Source organism: Temnothorax americanus, unplaced genomic scaffold (assembly GCF_048541705.1).
Source record: "Temnothorax americanus isolate GAGA-0224 unplaced genomic scaffold, ASM4854170v1 Scaffold40, whole genome shotgun sequence".
Classification (NCBI taxonomy): Eukaryota; Metazoa; Arthropoda; class Insecta; order Hymenoptera; family Formicidae; genus Temnothorax; species Temnothorax americanus.
In genome coordinates, this window is record NW_027509548.1 from 890 (window position 1) to 21,214 (window position 20,325).

General features: G+C 44.0%; 3 protein-coding genes across 3 annotated transcripts; all 3 read right to left on the minus strand.

Moving 5' to 3' along the window:
* Positions 1-4,620: 4,620 nt before the first annotated feature.
* LOC143902841 (uncharacterized) lies at positions 4,621-6,374 on the minus strand. The gene has a single exon (XM_077416024.1). The coding sequence runs from the start codon at positions 6,372-6,374 to the stop codon at positions 4,653-4,655; it is 1,722 nt and encodes a 573-aa protein (XP_077272150.1). The 3' UTR covers positions 4,621-4,652.
* An 881-nt stretch (positions 6,375-7,255) lies between these two features.
* On the minus strand, positions 7,256-7,987 carry LOC143902842 (uncharacterized). Its single transcript, XM_077416025.1, has one exon. The coding sequence runs from the start codon at positions 7,985-7,987 to the stop codon at positions 7,256-7,258; it is 732 nt and encodes a 243-aa protein (XP_077272151.1).
* A 1,660-nt stretch (positions 7,988-9,647) lies between these two features.
* Positions 9,648-16,857, minus strand: LOC143902821 (uncharacterized). Its single transcript, XM_077416001.1, has one exon. It carries the CDS (start codon positions 15,362-15,364, stop codon positions 13,970-13,972), a length of 1,395 nt encoding a protein of 464 aa, XP_077272127.1. The 5' UTR covers positions 15,365-16,857; the 3' UTR covers positions 9,648-13,969.
* Between the last annotated feature and the right edge of the window lie 3,468 nt (positions 16,858-20,325).

Consider the following 20,325-nt stretch of genomic DNA (forward strand, 5'->3'; position numbering starts at 1 on the left):
CCAAGAAGAAAAAATCCGGAAAGGGATTATCTATGCCTCGCGCGATGACGCTAACCGACAATAAGATCGACTACGTGCACTGGGACGACCCCAACGAGCTGGTGGATCGTCTGCGATTGCTCGACGCTTCGCGTCAAGCTGGCAACAATGCCCACGACAACGAAATCATGTCGATCATCGAGGAACTTCGCGAAGCCGGGCTTATTATAAATTAAACCATGCGACGGCGATCCGTTCAATCAGCGTCGAAATGCCGATCAACAAATTTGGATTGTTCGAGCACAGCGGAGACGCGACGAACGCCATTTCGTACCATCGGTGGAGCGGATTAATGAGAAAGAGCATCGGCAAGCCCCCTGCAAAAATGCCCGTTTTCGGTACCTTGATTTTTGAAACTTTTTTATGCCAAATGGTTACTTATGATGACCCAATAATCCCTGCAAAATTTTAAGAGGAGCATACGCTCCGTTGGAGAAATATAGGGGGTCAAAGTTGATCATTTCCAATCAAAAAATATAGCAGCTTCACATTTATACTCCAATAATAATGTCCAAAAAATTCAGCCAAAATGGTTCTTTTAAGATTTTTGGCTGCTGATTACAAATCTGAAGTCAAATTTTAAAAATTCAAAATGGCGGATTCAATATGGCGGACGAATTTTTCTTAAATTTATCGGATTCACTTGAAACTCGTTACTCGGGGGTTTTTGGGGTTGCTGATTACGAAATTAAAGTCAGTTTAGAGAAATTCAAAATGGCGGATCCAATATGGCGGACTGATTTTTTCAAAATTCATCGGATTTACTTGAAACTCGTTACTCGGGGGTTTTTGGGGTCGCTGATCACGAATCTAACGGTGAACTAACTTTTAACCAACACTAAATCTTCTTTGTCACTACATTAAATCTACATAGAACCTATTTTGTCCTACAATGGACCTATTTTTCCTTACATTGGACCTATATTCTACCTAGAAGCGGTGAGCATTGAGCGAACTGAGTCTCGTTTTAAACAGTTCGGCCTAGAGTTACGAAACCCTGAAAACAAAAGACGATCAGCAGATCATCATTTCATTAACATTCCATTGTGTTGAGGTGGCCGCCCTGGATGGTCTGCACGATAGCAGCGCTCGGAACGACAGCGCTCGAGACGGCAACGCATACGCCATCTAATTTCATTAGATCCGGTTCCGTTCTCAGAAAGAGAGAGAGTATTTGGTTTCTTGGATACGGACAATATCATGAAATAAGTACACCTAACCCTGGAATATGTGACGTTTTTATAACTATACCTAAGGAAAAGCCACAACCAATGCAAACAGAAAACTAAAGAACCTACATTACAACTTGCCTTTGCTGGCTGGATTGTCGATTACATCTTGCCTTTGCTGGCTGGATTATGCATTACATCTTCCCTTCGTTGGTTGGATTATTACAACTTGCCTTTGCTGGCTGGATTATGCATTACATCTTGCCTTCGTTGGTTGGATTATTACAACTTGCCTTTGCTGGCTGGATTGTCGATTACATCTTGACTTTGCTAACTGGATTATGCATTACATCTTGCCTTCGTTGGTTGGATTATTACAACTTGCCTTTGCTGGCTGGATTGTCGATTACATCTTGCCTTTGCTGGCTGGATTATGCATTACATCTTGCCTTTGTTGGTTGGATTATTACAACTTGCCTTTGCTGGCTGGATTATGCATTACATCTTGCCTTCGTTGGTTAGATTATTACATCTTGCCTTTGTTGGATATATTGGATCCGCCATTTTGAATTTTTAAAATCTGACTTCAGATTCGTAATTAGCGACCCCCAAAACCCCCGAGTAACGAGTTTCAAGTAAATCCGATGAATTTAAGAAAAATCAGTCCGCCATATTGGATCCGCCATTTTGAATTTTTAAAATCTGACTTCAGATTCGTAATCAGCGACCCCCAAAACCCCCGAGTAACGAGTTTCAAATAAATCCGATGAATTTAAGAAAAATTAGTCCGCCATATTAGATCCGCCATTTTGAATTTTTAAAATCTGATTTCAGATTCGCAATCAGCGACCCCCAAAACCCCCGAGTAACGAGTTTCAAATGAATCCGATGAATTTAAGAAAAATCAGTCCAACATATTGGATCCGCCATTTTGAATTTTTAAAATCTGACTTCAGATTCGCAATTAGCGACCCCCAAAACCCCCGAGTAACGAGTTTCAAGTGAATCCGATAAATTTAAAAGAAATCAGTCCGCCATATTAGATCCGCCAATTTGAATTTTTAAAATCTGACTTCAGATTCGCAATCAGCGACTTCCAAAACCCCCGAGTAACGAGTTTCAAGTGAATCCAATGAATTTAAGAAAAATCAGTCCGCCATATTGGATCCGCCATTTTGAATTTTTAAAATCTGACTTCAGATTCGTAATCAGCAGCCAAAAATCTTAAAAGAACCATTTCGGCTGAATTTTTTGGACATTATTATTGGAGTATAAATGTGAAGCTGCTATATTTTTGATTGGAAATGGTCAACTTTGACCCTCTATATTTCTTAAACGGGGCATATGCTCCTCTTAAAATTTTGCAGGGATTATTGGGTCATCATAAGTAACCATTTGGCATAAAAAAAGTTTCAAAAATCGAGGTACCGAAAACGGGCATTTTTTGCCGATGCTCTTTCGTGCGCAATAACGCTCTGTGTCGCGCCGCCACGGACTTTGACGCAAAGTCGCGCAAGATTCGTCGCGTAGCGAAACCTGAGACTGACGGTGACGCGGTTAACAAACTGTACGTTGATCAATTCTTTAAAATATTGAACAATAAACGAAAAGAATCAGACGAGAAGCTGACTGCGTTCGAGAAAGATCTGCAAGCGTTACGGACTGCGATAAACAAGCTTCGCCATTCGACTACCGTTGAATCGGACGCGACAACGAACAAGAATGGACAAACGGTTCAGCAGAAACGACTATCGAAAGGCGTCGAGTGAAGAGAAGCAACGGTTCATCAACGACGGCGAGGAACGGCAACGAACGACTCGAGAACGGTTGTCGGACGGCTGTCTAGCGGTTCGAGAACGCTTGTCGGACGGTTGTCGAACGGTTCAAAAACAGCTTAAAAACGATTACGAGCGATTTAGAAACAGCTGCGAACTACGCGGAGACAGGAAAGGCTACAAACGGCTAGAGAACGTCGACGACGACGACGATGAGTGGTAAAAAGCAGTTAACTGACGACGACGACGACGAGCGACAACGAACAATTCACGAATGGTTCAGAAGCGGTTACGAATGGTTCAGAAGCGGTTACGAACTGTTCAGAAGCGGGTACAAACTGTTTGGAAACTGCTACGAACGATGCACTAGAAGCAGAAACGGCGACAACGAAACATGAGACCGTTAAAATCGACCGATGCGGATAAAAATATCAAAAAGCGACGACTTGTCGAGGAACTGCACGCTCCGGCGAGAAGAAATTTTCCCCGCAGACACGTCATAGTGCGAGGGTACGACGACCTGTGGCAGGCTGACATCGTCGAGATGCGTCCGTACTCGCGTTTTAACGGAGGCTACCACTACATACTCACCGTCATCGATGTGTTGAGCAAGTACGCGTGGGCCGTGCCGCTCAAGGGTAAAGGCGGCAGCGAGACAGCCGACGCTATCGCTGAGATAATTCGACGCAGCGGGAGGTGCCCTAGTAATCTACAAACCGACATGGGGAAGGAATTTTACAACACCGACGTGCAACGTCTCGTGAGAAAACACGACATCAATCATTATTCCACGTATTTGGTGTTGAAGGCGTCGGTCGTCGAGCGATTCAATTGTACGTTAAAGAACAACATGTGGAACATGTTTACGCTCAACGGAAATTACAAGTGGGTCGACGCGTTGCCGCGACTCGTGTCGGATTACAACGCGCGCAAGCATCGAACCATCGGCATGCAACCCGTCGACGTTACCCCCGCGAAAGCCGAAAGACTCTTGGCTACGATGTACAGCGCGGTAAAGATCGCGGGTCCGGCAAAATTCAAAGTGGGTGACTTGGTGCGCGTTAGCAAATACAAAAAAATTTTCGAGAAGGGCTACACACCGAATTGGACCACCGAGGTGTTTAAGATCGTTAAAGTGCAGCGTACCAATCCCGTAACCTATCTACTCGAGGACTATCGTGGAAAATCCGTCTCTGGAGGGTTCTACGAGCACGAGTTGCATCGCGCGACTTATCCAGACGTGTATCTCGTGGAGAAAGTACTGCGCAGGAGGAGCGACGAGGTTTACGTTAAATGGCTGGGATTCGATGGATCGCACAACTCTTGGATACACAAGAACAATGTTATTTAATTCGTGCACAAACTGTATTTTATTTTTAATATAAAAAATGATACATGTAAAATGTTTGAAATATGTGATACATATATACAGTATAAAAAAAATATTGATAATACACATGTGTATATCTTATTAATATCCTTCCAATACTGTAATAGAATCTACTACATACATATCGTTATATACTACATACACTACATATATACATATTTACATACTATACATAGTACATACATTTTATGACATACTACATACATTTATTACTAATTCATACATTACTATACATACTATACATACATGAATCTTCACTGTTCCTTATTATGATAACTACTATGATAAAGGTATTCGATAATGTCCCCACGGTAACGTATCGGTCGAATTAGGTATAATGTACCGCTTGTCGTCGTACGGACTCAGAGCGATTTTTGTTTCGGATACGGTGTACATCTCGTGTTTTTCGGACCTTACGCAAGCCTGCTGTCGCTTCATTTCAATTTCGTCTCGCAGACATCTCGTGTAATCGTCGAACGTTATCGACCTGGCTACGACGTTGCTCTTGACACCTTTCGCTTTTTTACAGTCTTTTTTACCATCCACTCGCAAGGCATACATTTTCGCTCTGAGTCCGACGAATTCGGTCATGATCGCACGGTTATTCTCGTCTTTCATCAAGCCCGGCACTTTTTTGTTCTCGAGCGTTATACCGTACGCGTTGTCGATCGCGTAATCGCTCGTGTCGAATCTAGCGATATCGCGTTTCACGTTCTGGTACACATCCTCGCACTCGATGTGATATATCAGACTGTCCGTATCGGTATACATAATTCTACACTTGTCGCGATACAGGGGAGACATGTACTCGTGATGAAATTCGTACAAACAGATTTTCGATATGTCGAGAATGCACATGCCGACGTAAATAGGTTTGTCAAATTTAACTAGATCGACTTCGAGAATGTAACCCGTGGGCGAATCCAAAGCGATCGCGCTAAACTCGAAATTCGAGACGTCTTCGACCCATCGAAAGTCTGCATAAAGCAATGGTTGACACATTGCCCAGCCGTACAAGTTGTTTACGTCGAAATACATCAGGTATGACGATGGTTTCGATGTATCGTAAGATTGCATGTACCTGTTATTGGCCAGCGCGTATCTGCCGGAACATTGACTCAGACCACCGCGTATACCGCGTTCGATGAACATGACCATGTCAATGTCCGTGAGCAGTTCGAAATTGATACCCGTATGCTTCAACATAGCGTCCCACGTAAACCCTGGTAGAGTGTAATAATACGCCGGATCGAGTCCATAACTCGCGACGCAGCTATCGCAAAAACTTTCAAAGATATCGGCCAACAGTAAGACATCGATCTTTAGATACAGATCGCTGTAGTCACCGAGCGTTCGAATGGAGAACCGCTGCCAGACGTTGACGGCGTGCGCGTAATCGCTCTCGGATACGGTGTCGCCTGTCAATGAACTGTAAAACAAGTCGCGCGATGGTAGACACGCATCCTCCAACTTTTCGACGCAGTCAATGTACTCGTACGGAAAGACACCTTTTCGCGTCAATAATTCGAAATCTTGGTCGGATAACGCGGAAAATTTTGAACGTATAATTTTTAACTTATCCTTATCAAGGAAGGATGCTAATTTTTCGAGACTCGCGCTAAGAAATTTGTACGAGTCGATGAATCTTAATTTGATGCAATTTTGGAAGTTTTTATCCTCAGTGCTTTTGACGTTTTTCGTAAATGAAATGTATTTTTCCTTCGTGATTGGAAGTAAGTCTACGCGTCCTTCGTAGGCTGTAGCTATTTCCTTGATAATAAAATGCGCGTCGTAACCCGATAAATTATGAAAAATTATTGGAATGAAGTGAGAATTTTTATAATTTAAGTTACAATTAGAATGCGCGGGACCTCTATAACGACCGGTCAAGTGACAGTGATCGCGTACGTGCACGTCGTCTGGCTCGAACGGTTTTTCGCACACGTGACAGTGCGTTGCGCTGTTAAATTTTTTCCACTCGTCTCGCGTAAAATCCGCCATGGGTATATTATCGGACAAGATGTTCTTTACGTCGTGTGCTAAACGTCTTAGTTCCTCGGCGAACCACGCGACGCAATCTTTATCGCGACGAAATCGATACGCGGATAACGAGTCGTCGTACGAGCACCGCACGTAATATCCTATGCTAAATACCCGATGACGTTGAGACGTGTATGTGGACGTTGTCGGATCCGCATCCGTTTTCTCGAGGGTACATTCCAGGTCGGCGTATACGACATATGGAACTCGTTCCTTTCTACTGTGATTCTTGAATCTCAGCCACTTGTCATCCTCGCTCGGTAGTCGGATGGCACAGTTGTTTATCTCTCGGCAGTCTACTCCGTGGGCTTCCAATTTCTCGCTCGAATGAAAATAATGTAAACATCTGCAAAAAAGAAAAAACACAATTTTGAAAATTATTAAATAAAAAATAAAATATTTTATAATTTTATTAAAAGGAGTATAAGTACTCACCGATCGCAAATGTATTTTCGACCATTGTACCTGCTCAATTGCGAGCTCACGAGGCGGGATAGATTTTTTATCCACGCGAAATGTCCCACGTCGTCTCGCGGGTCCTGCACGTACAGCAGATTTACGTGCTTTTCTTTCTTCCGGTCGGTGAACCGTATCGGGAGAACGGTTGGCGTCTTCTCTCCTTCGATGGCATACACATTGATGGATATATTGTTGTGATTTTCAAAATTTTTAATCTGTTTCAAAGTCATTGGAAACTCAATGCCTTGTAAATTTAATACTGTTGTGTAATCAGGGTACGAAGATTCCCGTTCTGAATGTCTTTCGGCTGGATGTAAAGCAGCCACCACTGACCACGCGAAGCACGCATTGTCCATCGATTGCACGTTGATCATCGCTTTTTTTTATTTAATTTTTTGCGGTAAATTGATGTAACATCCCGCGCGCAAAGGATTGTACTTGTTCACGTTCACTGTCAAATTGAGTATACGCGACAACGCCCATCCGCTATCGCGTTCCTGAAACTCTTCGAGACGCGATAAAGTAGGCTCGATAACGTGTCGCTCGTACCACTCGCGCAGATCGGACGCATGAAAGAGTTCACGGTTTCCCATGCTGACACTTTTGTTCGCACGTTTGTCACCCGTCACAAACTCGCCGTTGAACACGGTATTTATCTTTACACTTGCGTGTCTTTGCACGACGTTCCGCACACGATCGAGCACGATGACTTCGGCGTCTTCGAGAAATTTTCGCGGTTTGATGTAATTGATATTTATCACCGCACCGGTCAACACACGCCATTTGAACGCGGCATCGATTTCTCGCCAAACGAGTCTTTCCGCGTTTTTGTTACCGCTACTACTGCCCGCCGCGTGCTCACCACCGATATGAACGAACCGTCTCTGTAATAGAGTCTTCGCACCATCGAGTCGCGCGATTCTTGCCACTAAAGATGACCTGTTTCCGACAGTCTGAGAGCCGTCTGAGACCCGCGGACGTTTGGAACGACAGTCTTCTTCGAGCTGCTCAATAAACTTCTCGCATCGCTGTTCCCATGCGAGATATTCGTCCAAGGTAGCGATTTGGTTGGATCCTTCCACCAGGTCGCGTTCCGTTTTATCGAGATGTTCCATGTTTTTGTTTTTTAATACTGTCTTTTTTTTTTTTAATCACGTCACATTCTTCGATGGAGCACTTGCCCATCTCCTTTATCGTAAAAAATATTTTTCTGTATTGAATACTTGACACAAAAAACTTCACCCTTGAATATGAACGTTCGCGTCGCGAAAACTAGCCGAAGACTGATCCACAAGATGTGGATCCATAATCATCCTGGCGACAACAGATGCTATGCGTTCGTATAATTATCGTTAGACATATTTTGTTTATACATTCCAGCAGCCGGATATCGGCGCTCGCATTTTGTAATATGTCGCGCCATAACCGAATACCGCCGTGACGGTTAAATCGTAATCGGCAGCGGCTCTTCCCAGAAAAAAACATGAAGAGGACTCCGCAACGGTTAAATCGTCATCGGTGACAAATTTTATCAATTGTTTACCTCGGCTATTTTATCTTCAAACCGTCGTCGGGCCATCGACTCTCGCTTTTGTAGTGAGACGCCGTAACCGAATGGCGGCTCGCATGTTCTAGAAGGGTGAGATCATTGCGGAGTTAAGTATCTAACTCGCTGTTTTGTTAATATTCGCCGATAAAATTCCAGCAGCCGAACGGCGCCTTTGTAATACCCCCGCGCCGATAAAGTGACGACACCCCCCCCCTCTCGGCGGTACCTCTTGTCGATACGATATGTTTATTAATATTTAATAAACATGTCCCGACACGCTCGCCGACCCCCCCCCGCTCCTCCTCACCAACGAGTCGTCTTCCCCCCCGGCAGACCCCTCGCCAACAAGTCGTCATCCCACCCCTCGCTCCCCCTCGCCAACAAGTCGTCACCCCCCCCCATCGCTCCCCCTCGCCAACAAGTCGTCCCCCCTCCCCCCTTCCACCCCGCCAACGAGTCGTCCCCCCCTCCCCACGCTCCCCCCTCGGAGCTCCCGGGGTAGATCTCTTATTGATATATCTACTGAAACTGCTACGAACGATGCACTAGAAGCAGAAACGGCGTCAACAAAACATGAGACCGTTAAAATTGACCGATGTGGATAAAAGTATCGAAAAGCGACTGTTGGTGGACGAATTGCACGCAACGGCAAGAAGAAATTTTCCCCGAAAACACGTCATAGTGCGAGGGTACGACGATCTGTGGCAAGCTGATATCTTTGAGATGCGTTCGTACTCACGTTTCAACGGAGGCTACCACTACATACTTATCGTCATCGATGTGTTGAGCAAGTATGCGTGGGCCGTGCCGCTCAAGGGTAAAGGTGGCAGCGAGACAGCTGACGCTATCGCTGAGATAATTCGACGCAGCCTGAGGTGCCCTAGTAATCTACAAACCGACATGGGGAAGGAATTTTACAACACCGACGTGCAACATCTCGTGAAAAAACACGACATCAATCATTATTCCACGTATTCGGTGATGAAGGCGTCGCTTGTCGAGCGATTCAATCGCACGTTAAAAAACAATATGTGGAAGATGTTTACGCTCAATGGAAATTACAAGTGGGTCGACGTCTTGCCGCGACTCATATCGGATTACAACGCGAGCAAGCATCGAACGATCGGCATGCGACCCGTCGACGTTACCCCCGCGATCGCCGAAAGACTCTTGGCTACGGTGTACAGCGCGATAAAGATCGCGGGCCCGGCAAAATTCAAAGTGGGTGACTTGGTGCGCGTCAGCAAATACAAGACAATTTTCGAGAAGGGTTACACGCCGAATTGGACCACCGAGGTGTTTAAGATCGTTAAAGTGCAGCGTACCAATCCCGTAACCTATCTACTCGAGGACTATCGTGGAAAATCCGTCGCTGGAGCGTTCTACGAGTACGAGTTGCATCGCGCGACTTATCCTGACGTGTATCTCGTGGAGAAAGTACTGCGCAGAAGGGGCGACGAGGTTTACGTGAAATGGCTGGGATTCGATGGATCGCACAACTCTTGGATACACAAGAACAATGTTATTTAATTCGTGCAGATTGTATTTTTAAAACATATAAAAAAATAAACTATGTAAAAAAAATATTAAATACAAAATATCCAATGTATAAAAATATGTAAGACGTATGCAACATATAAAATGTTTGAAATATATACGATATCTTTATTAATATCCTTTCTAATATATAATACGTTATCTACTATTGTGAGTTTCGTGTTCATCGTGGTGCCATAAACACATTTTTTTTCTTGAAGAAGGGGGGTGTTATTGCGTAGACGTATCTATTTCATACTATTTTTTTACGACGCAGTACGTGAGACAAGGGAAGAAATGCAAAACAGATAAAAAAATGATGATCAAGATTCAATTGGAGCGAGAGAGAAAGCAAAGGGTATATAATGAGGGATGCATCAAACCACAGTAGTATGATTTGAGAACTTAAACACCTCGGTGATACATCTGTGCATTGATTGAAACATTAAAATCTGTGTGCAGCGATTCATCTGTGCAGCAATTTATCTGGTAAATGTGCAAATTATTATTATTTGAAATTATTGAAATGTGATGTGACATACTTTTTGTGACACCATAATTTTATAACACCATACTTTTTTTGCCAAGGGTTTCCACAACATGGCGGTGGTTGTGGAAGGTTTCGGGCGAAGCTCACGCAAAAGGATCTTCACACGATGGTCGGTTTAAATTGGCTCAACGACGAAGTTATTAATTTTTATATGAATTTGCTGATCGCCAGAGGTACATCTTCGAACAAGTATCCGAAAGTTCACGCGATGAACACGTTCTTTTACCCGAAACTTCTGTCGAGCGGTCACTCATCTCTGAAGCGATGAACCAGGAAGGTGGACATATTTGCGCAGGATCTTATTGTTATCCCTATACATCTGAACGTTCACTGGTGTATATCAATAGTAGATTTCCGCGATAAAACGATTGTTTATTACGACAGTATGGGCGGTGATAATTCGCAATGTCTGGCTACGCTAAAACTATATTTACAAGATGAGAGTCTTGATAAAAAAAAAAAACAATCTTATGATATGAGTGACTGGGAATTTTATTCCGCCATGAACATTCCGCAACAGACAAACGGCAGCGATTATAGTGTATTTTCTTGCATGTTCGCCGAGTATGTCTGTGCAAATAAAAAAATTACGTTTACTCAGAACGACATGCCGTACTTTAGGAACAAAATGTTTAGGAAAATAATAAATGGAAATATTGTATAAAAATTTTTTATTGAATAAATGTTTATAATATAAAATATAAAAGTATATGGTTGATTAATATTCCTTCCATTATACATATACGTACATATATACATACATTCATACATACATACATTACATACATATATATTTATATGTACATACATTCATATGTACATACGTACATAATTGCATACATTACATACATACATGCATACATACATTATATTACATACATGTGTTACGTCCTGCAGACTCCACGATATCCCTTTTTCGCGGGAATCCTTATGCGCCTAAGATAGCCCTAAGATTAGAATAAACAAGCCAAGTACGGACGGTTATCGATCGGGGTGAGGTTAGATCTCCTCGCATTCCTTTTTTTATGATCAAACTACCTATTTGCTTGGGCAACTAAAAGCAACCTCTCAGATGATAAATTACTAACAGACGGGGGATATAGTGACCAGATTCTTGTCAACCTTGTCTGGCTCATAACTATAAATCCGGCGATACAACGCGCAGAAAGGAGCCTTAACTTGAGACGAGGGATGATGGGGATCTGTATTATATCGCGCGACTCACTCAAAACTGGCCGTGCGATGTTCCGACAAACAGAAACGAAAACCTAATACGTGGTTTTAGAAATCTTAAGAGCACGTGGCGGAAGTTTCTGTTTGCCAAGAGGGGGGCTCACCAATGAAAAACCGCAAAAATCGATAACCGTCTCTAGCTTCCCAGGATAGGCGAAAACTTAAGAATCTACCTCTTGGGTGAGGAACATCTCAACCAATAAAAAAATCCGTTAAACAAAATTAGAAACATCCCGCCAACCCGAAATTCTTTAAACAATAAACCAGACACACCCCACATGAAAACCACCCCTTCCATTCCCTACATTTTCCTATATAAACCCCGAGATTGCGACACTCCTCTCAAAAAACTTCTCAGTCTCTTCAAGCCTCTGAAGATTTAGTCTGCATTTCGGCAATATAATCGTGATCTCTTCCGTTTTCGAGTCACGATTTCGCACTTAGAGTCTGTGCAAAAGATCCAGCAGCACTTCAGTCGCTCCGACTCATCCACCAGCGACACCCAGAAAAAACCCATTCGTTTTTGAACTCATCAAGTAGTAAGTCCCGTAAATTTCTTGATCCTGCTTTTTCCGCGTTATTGCCCCCCCCCCTTCTTAAACGGTCTATCGATTATCGGTCCCTCGGAAGGTCATTATATATTTGGGGCCGGTCAGTGTATACATCAGGTTCCCAGCGGTCGTTGGCGTTGTCGTGGGCCTGACTTGCCTCCCGGCGTCTCGCCGCTGTCGTGGACTCAGCTGGTCCACTGACCTCCCTGAGCTTATGCTCGTGGGTCGGTTAGTGTAGGCATCGAGTTCCCAGCGGTCGTTGGCGTTGTGGCAGGCCTGACTTGGCTCCCGGCGTCTCGTCGTTGTCGTGGGCCCAGACTGTCCACTGACCTTCCCCCCCCCCTAAGTTCGACGATTTCCTTTTGTTCGCTTCCGACCGGGTCCGAGAGAGATTGACTAAAAATAAGTAAATATTTTTAGTGGACCCGAAAGCCCTGGCCCCTCAAGGACCGAATCTCCGCACAATTAGGCGACACCGAAATCGCCAGAACAAGCGGGCGCGACGGGAGGTCGAACTCCCCCGGGAGCGGCTCAACGCCAGTCCTCCGCGACTCGCCACCCCACCGCCCCTAGTAGTTTCTACGAAAGAACCTGGTTGTTCAAACCAGGATTGTCCCACTACCATTCAGCCCTATCGCCCAGTCGTCCTACCCTCCCGCCCACTAGTCGAACATCGCCCTATTTGCCGTGTGGGTCCGTTTCGCGTGGTCTTGCCTCGCGTGGTCCCCGTTAACCCCGATCCAGTCCGCTTCCTAGAACCTCCCGATTCCCCCTCTTCTTCCCGAAGTCCGTCCCCGACCTCCTCGACCGCCTCGACTCTCGACCACGAGGAAGTAGTCGTTCCCGAGATGATTACTCTTGACTAATTATTTGTTTTAATACACACACCGCACCCCTACAACTAATTTAATTTTATTTCAATGGCGGTATCCTTATTTTCCATTCATAAATTCTTGTATCACCCCGCAAACACCTCCATATATTTGTTTTAATTGTGACTTAATTTTAGTTTAACACACACCACACGCACTCTTACATTTAGCTAAATTTATGTAACTTCATTCCTTAGGTAATTGTGATAATGGCGGGCAGAATGGCCATTCCCAAATAGGTTTTCCCTTAAAAATCCTCCCCGCACTTATGTACCACCCGAGAAGAATCTACACACGCTACACACATATCCGACATTCACACTTATATTCAGTTTATCTGCTTAATTCTTATTTATTGTTCACCTAGCTTATATTATTGTAATAGAATATTTTATTGTAATAAAATGTTTAGCTTATGTTAAATGTTAATTTCAAACTGCATTGAGATTTATAACTAAAAAACCTCTAACCCTACTCCTCCACCTCTCGAAATCGCACGAGGTCCGATCCTGAGTTAAAGGGATTAAATTATCTGGCTCGAAAAAGGACCGACGATCGCGCCGCTCATGAAAGGCGTCCTAAGGTCTTTACAGACGTTGACCCTTTCTGAGTCATAAAAGTGCGTTCGGCTCGCACCACGCGTCTCCGAGCGCGTACCTGCGAGCGACATTTGTAAGTACCTGGCTGCGTCCTCCCTTCCCCCGACCCCTCTGGCTAGCCTTTTCCTTGCTTTCCAGATTTTCACATCCTAATCCCGGGGTTGGACGTAACACATGAATTATCACTGTTCCTTATTATGATAACTACTATGATAAAGGTATGCGATAATGTCCCCACGACAACGTATCGGTCGAATCCGGCACGATATATTGCTTATCGTCGTACGGACTCAGAGCGATTTTCGTCTCGCAAATAGTGTACACTTCGTGCATTTTCGATCGTATGCACGACTGCGGTCGAATCATTTCGATCTCATCGTTCAGACACCGCGTGTAGTCGTCGAACGCGATGGTACGCGTGATGACGTTACTTTTAACACCTTTCGCCTTTCTACAGCCTTTTTTGCCATTGACTCGCAAGGCGTACATTTTTGCCCTAAGTCCAACGAATTCGGTCATAATGGCCCCGTTGTTTTCGTCCTTCATCAGGCCCGGCACTTTTTTATTGACGAGAGGCATACTGTAAGCGTTATCTACCGCGTAGTCACTCGTGTCGAACCTGACTATATCATGTTTCATGTTCTTATACGCATCGTCGCACTTGATATGATAAATCAAACTGTCCGTGTCTGTATACATAATTCTACACGAGTCGCGGTACAGGGGAGACATGTACTCGTGGTGAAATTCGTATAGGCACACCTTCGACAAGTCGAGGATGCACATGCCGACGTAGATCGGTTTGTCAAATTTCACCTCGAGTTTGCGCAGTTCGACAGCTATCAGATTTTCCGAAAACACGCTCCTGCTGTGGAAATTCGGTCGCGCGATCATTGCCTCCGCGTCGTATCGTCCGTCCCACTTTGTCAATAATTTTACATCGACGTGGTTGCGAACATTTTCCATCGTTTTTCCGAAAACTGCGTTATTCATTAATTTATATAAATTTTTTTCGAACTCATTTTTGGCCAATGTTCTAAATTTTGTATTGAGTTCGATGTAAGCGCTGAGCCACTCAGATTGAGCGAATTGTAATACGCAATGTATTTTAGTGACGTGAAGGCCATGGCCCGTGCACTGCTGCAGATTGCGATAATGAATAACATAACGCTTCTTATCGTGCAGCGTGGCAAGAAGTTTGTCCTGCCGTTTGCCAGGCGGTTTATCGCGCGTCGGACAGAACGGTAGGTCAGTGTGCGCGTCGTGTTTATCCTGCGGATACTCGAGATCGACCTCGAGAATATAGCCCGTAGGCGAATCCAAAGCGATCGCGCTAAAGTTGAAATTTGAAACGTCTTTGACCCATCGAAACTCCGCGTAGGGCAGTGGTTTACACATCGCCCAGCCGTACAAGTTGTTGACATCAAAGTACATTAGGTACGACGACGGTTTCGATGAATCGTACGACTGCATGTACTTGTTGTTGGCCTGCGCGTATCTGCCGGAACATTGACTCAGACCACCGCGAATACCACGTTCGATAAACATAACCATGTCAATGTCGGTCAGCAGTTCGAAATTGACACACGTATGTTTCAACATGGCGTCCCACGTAAAGCCTGGTAAAGTGTAGTAGTATGCGGGATCAAGCCTGTAACTCGCGACGCAGCTGTCGCGGAAATTTTCAAACACGTCGGCCAACAGCAAGACATCGGTTTTTAGGTATAGATCGCTGTAGGAGAATCGCTGCCATACGTTCGCGGCATGCGCGTAATCGCTCTCGGATACGGTGTCACCGGTCAAGGAACTGTAAAATGAATCGCGCGGTGGTAAACACGTATCCTCCAGCTTTTCGACGCTGTCCACGTAATCGTATGGAAAGACACCTTTTCGCGTCAATAATTTGAAATCGTCGTCGGATAACGCGGAAAATTTTGAACGTATAATTTTTAATTTATCATTATCTAGGAAGGATGCCAATTTTGCGAGACTCGCGCTCAGAAATTTGTACGAGTCGATGAATCTTAATTTTATATTGTTTCGCGAATCTGATCTTTCCGTGGTGTCTTTCACGTGTTTAGTAAATGAGATTTACTTTTCTTTTGTTATAGGCAGTACATCAATCTTGCCTTCGAACGCGGCAGCTATCTCCTTGATAATGAAATGCGCGTCATAGCCTGACAGATTGTGGAATATTACTGGGATAAAGTGAGAATCCATATAATTCAGATTGCACGTCGAGTGTGCTGGACCTCTGTAACGCCCAGTTAGGTGGCAATGATCGCGTATACGATTATCATTTGGCGCAAACGGTTTTTTACATATGTGACATTGCGCTGCGCTGTGAAATGTCTCCCACTCGTCTCGCGTTAGGTCTACCATGCATACAATGTCGGACAATATGTTCTTTACGCGATGCGCCAATCCTTTGAGTTCCTCGACGAACCACGCGACGCAGTCGTTATCGCGACGAAATCGATACGCTGATAACGTTTCATCGTACGAGCACTGTACGTAGTATGCTATACTACATATTCGATGATGTTGATAGGCGTATGACGCGTGTTCCGTCTCCGGTTGTGTCTTCTGCAGCACACACTCCAGATCGGCGTATACCACAAAGGGAAGTCGCTCTTTCCTGCTGTGGTTCTTGCAGCACAGCCACTTGTTGTCTTCACTCGGTAGTTTGATAGCGCAGTCGTTTACTTTTCGGCAGTCCACAGTGTGAGACTGCAACTTGTCGCTCGAACTAAAGTAGTGAAGACATCTGCAAAAAAAAAGAATCATAAATATAAATTTTTTATACACAAAATATAAAAATGATATATATATATTATTAAAAAATATAAGTACTTACCGATCACAAATATACTTTTGACCATGATGCTTGCTCAATTGTGAGCTCACGAGACGGGATAGATTTTTAATCCACGCGAAATATCCAACATTGTTGTCTCGCGGATCCTGCACGTACAGCAGATTCACATGTTTTTTAACACTCGTGCGGTCAGTAAGCCGTATTGGAAGAACGTTTGACGTCTTTTGTCCCTCGATGGTATAGACGTTGACGGATGTATTGTTGAGTCGTTCGAACTGTTTAATTCGACTCAACGTTATTGGGAACTCAATGTCTCGTAAATCCAGTACTCTTAAATAATGCGGGTATGATGATTCCCGTTTTGAATGTCTTTTGGCTGGATGTAAGGCGGCGACCACTGACCATGCAAAACATGCATTGTCCATAGACAGCACATTGATCACCGCGTTCTTCACTTTAAAGTCTTTAGGCAATTCCAAGTGACACCCCGCGCGCAAAAGTGTACTTGTTGACGTTCACCGTCAAATTGAGGATTCGAGTCAACGCCCACCCACTGTCGCGTTCCTGGAACTCCTCGAATTTCGCTAATGTGGGCTCGATAACGTGCCGCTCGTACCAATCGCGCAAGTGCGATGTACGACAGAGTTCTATGGTATTTGTACATATACTCTTATTGTCACGTTTATCACCCGCCACAAACTCCCCGTTGAACGCAGTGTTCACTTTGACACAGTTATGTTTTTTTATAATGTCTTGCACTCGCTTGCACACTACGCTGCAGGCGTCTTTCAAAAATTGTCGCGGCTCTATATGGTCTATATTAATTACCGCACCGGTCATTATTCGCGTTTTGAACGCGGCATTGATTTTTTGCCATACAAGTTCTACCGCGCGCGTGTCGCCCCTGTTACCGGCGTTCGCATAATCACCACGGCTATGGATAAATTGTCTTTCCAATCGCGACTTCACACCCTCGAGTCGCGCTATTCTGGCAACCAACGATTGCCTCTGCCCGATCGAGAGCGGACGTTTGGCACTACTGCAAAAGTCTCGAGCTCGTGTCTCGAGCTGCTCGACGAATTCCGCGCATTGCAGCGTCCATGTGAAATATTCACCCAAGGTAGTTACTTGGTCGGACAGCTCCAACAGATCGCGTTCGGTTTGCTCGAATGCTCCATGTTTTATTTATTCAGATTCAGGTTGTTTATCAGATTCAGGTTGTTCATCAGATTCAGGTTGTTCATCACCACGAATTCGACGCACATTCCATAATATAGACTTGTCGATTACGTCACACTTTTCGAAGGGGCACTTGCACATGCATCGATGACACGCTGGACAATGTCGATAGGTATACTGAATGTTATAGTGTTCCAACATAAATTTAAAAGACTGAAGGAAGGGACATCACAGTGCCAATTATCACAATCGATAAGTTCACGTTCAAGAGTTCTTTGCATCTTATTGTCGACGAAACGGTAATAGTGTTGCAGACGCAGATTGTACCTCGCCACCACTTCAACGCACTTCCCAGTGCCTGTGTGAATTTGAACTAGCAGATCGACTGAGCAGCTTTTTATCTCACACATAACTGTAGTCGCCCAATAGCGATACTCCTCTGTTTGAAGTTGAAAGAGAGAGAGAGAGAGAGAGAGATTGTGTTATTCTTTTTTGCGGCCATTAGTGTCGATTGTAATCTGATAGGTCAAGCCGCGCGTTCTACGTAGTTCATGGAAAAAGCGCGCGAGCGGTGCCGACAACGCTGCGTCCCAGGCGGCGAGGCACGTGTTTACCGCGCATGCTTGAGCATGTTAGGAGGGGCGCGCAGCCCGGCCGAGCGAGCGTATTCGTCTCGCAGATCTCGTGCGTGAAACATCGTGCGTTATACATAAATTCGAGTCGCATAATTGCATCATCTTTTCGCAGTTAAGTCGTAAAGTATTTGAGATCGGCCTATTCGTGTGCGATAAGTAAGATAATTGTGAAACATATACGGATCGGAAAAGCTCATGGACAACAGCGATCGTCACTGAGAGGAAGCCAGCGAGATACATCCTGGCGAGCCATGCCGGCTCGTGGAAGGTTCGAGGAAGGCAGCCATTTTGTGGAACGTTCGAGGAATCCTGTTCAAGCTGAATACGAGCAGCTACTTATACATCGAGAGGAAAGAAAGTCTGAGGCGTGTTCTGTAAGACTAGCTCTAATTATTCATCTGTTTTGCTCACAAGGTAACCAATCATTTCATAATAGCAAGTAGAGACGTTAGAAGTTCATCTAACGTTACGTTAGGAATCCTGATCAAAGGATCCTATGCTCATCTGAGGAAGGTTATCCTTGTTATTCTGTGGGGAGTTATCCTTGTTCGTCTGAGGAAATATAATAAGTTTCTCGTGTTGAGAGGAAAACATCCTCTCTTATTTCAGGTTTGTGCACAATTCATTTCGATTCAATTGTATAACATTGAGCTCAGTTTAAAGTAAAGTAAATAATTAATAGTTTGGTTGCAACCATTTTCATGATAAGTAAAAACTTTAATTCTTCTTTGTGCGATTATTTCTTTCTCATTAATTAGACAATATCTTTTGTGGTTTATTACGTTAATTTGCGAGCTATGTGTACTTTTCTTTGTATTACATATGAAATGAGAATACGCTCTTTGCAAAATATATAGATCGTTTCTGGCATTGTAATAACACTATCGAATAACCGTTTCTTGCGTTGTGATAAAACGATCTAGTGACTAATTCCGTGCTTTACTATAAAAGTTACTTTTCAATAACTTGATAATTATTTTACTAAGTATTCTGCGAATTCTGACTTATTGAATGTTATGTTTATACTAAAGTGAATTAATGTGTCAATCAAAGACTGCCTAGTACAAAATTTGGTCTAGTAAATTCAGTGAAAAACTTAGTCTGTAGACCTAAGTCGTCTACAGACGATTCCGAGTCTCGACATCGAACTCGCGAAACTCATGTTCGACCGTTAGACGCCGTGCCGTCGTAAGCGGTGAGATCCCGACGACGGGCAGAGGCGCCGTACGGCAAACCGGGCTCGTGCGACGACCGGGTCTCCCCGTTTAAGGGGGACCGGCCGCCTAGTAGTGTGTCACATTGTTTTGAGCCTTTCGACTCACGAGACTCCTAGAGATATCATTGCCACCTTTGACTAGAGAGGATACGGCCTTAGAGGCGTTCAGGCATAATCCCACGGATGGTAGCTTCGCACCACCGGCCGCTCGACCGAGTACGTGAACCAAATGTCCGAACCTGCGGTTCCTCTCGTACTGAGCAGGATTACTATCGCAATGACTGGTCATCAGTAGGGTAAAACTAACCTGTCTCACGACGGTCTAATTAGCTCTTACGTTTCTGTTGTTGCTCATGTCATGTATATAGCTTATGTTGTAGCAATCGCTCATGATATAGTATAATGCTTTGCCGAGATTTAGATACTTATTTGGTAATACTCAATCAGTATTAACATTACAAATAACATCCCTGAATAGACTGATGATAGTTATTCTTTACTTAAAACAAAAGATTGATGCATTATTTCCTAGATTATATACATTCTATCTGAAGTGATATTCTTGTATTAATTGATTTATGTTTATGTTTCAAACGATCCTTTCTTTAGAGAAGAACAACTAATTCTAAGCTTAATTACGTCAAAGAAATTATACGAGAATAATGACTACTATGACAATTCTTCTTGTAATGAAGATTTTATATGATAAAGAAAT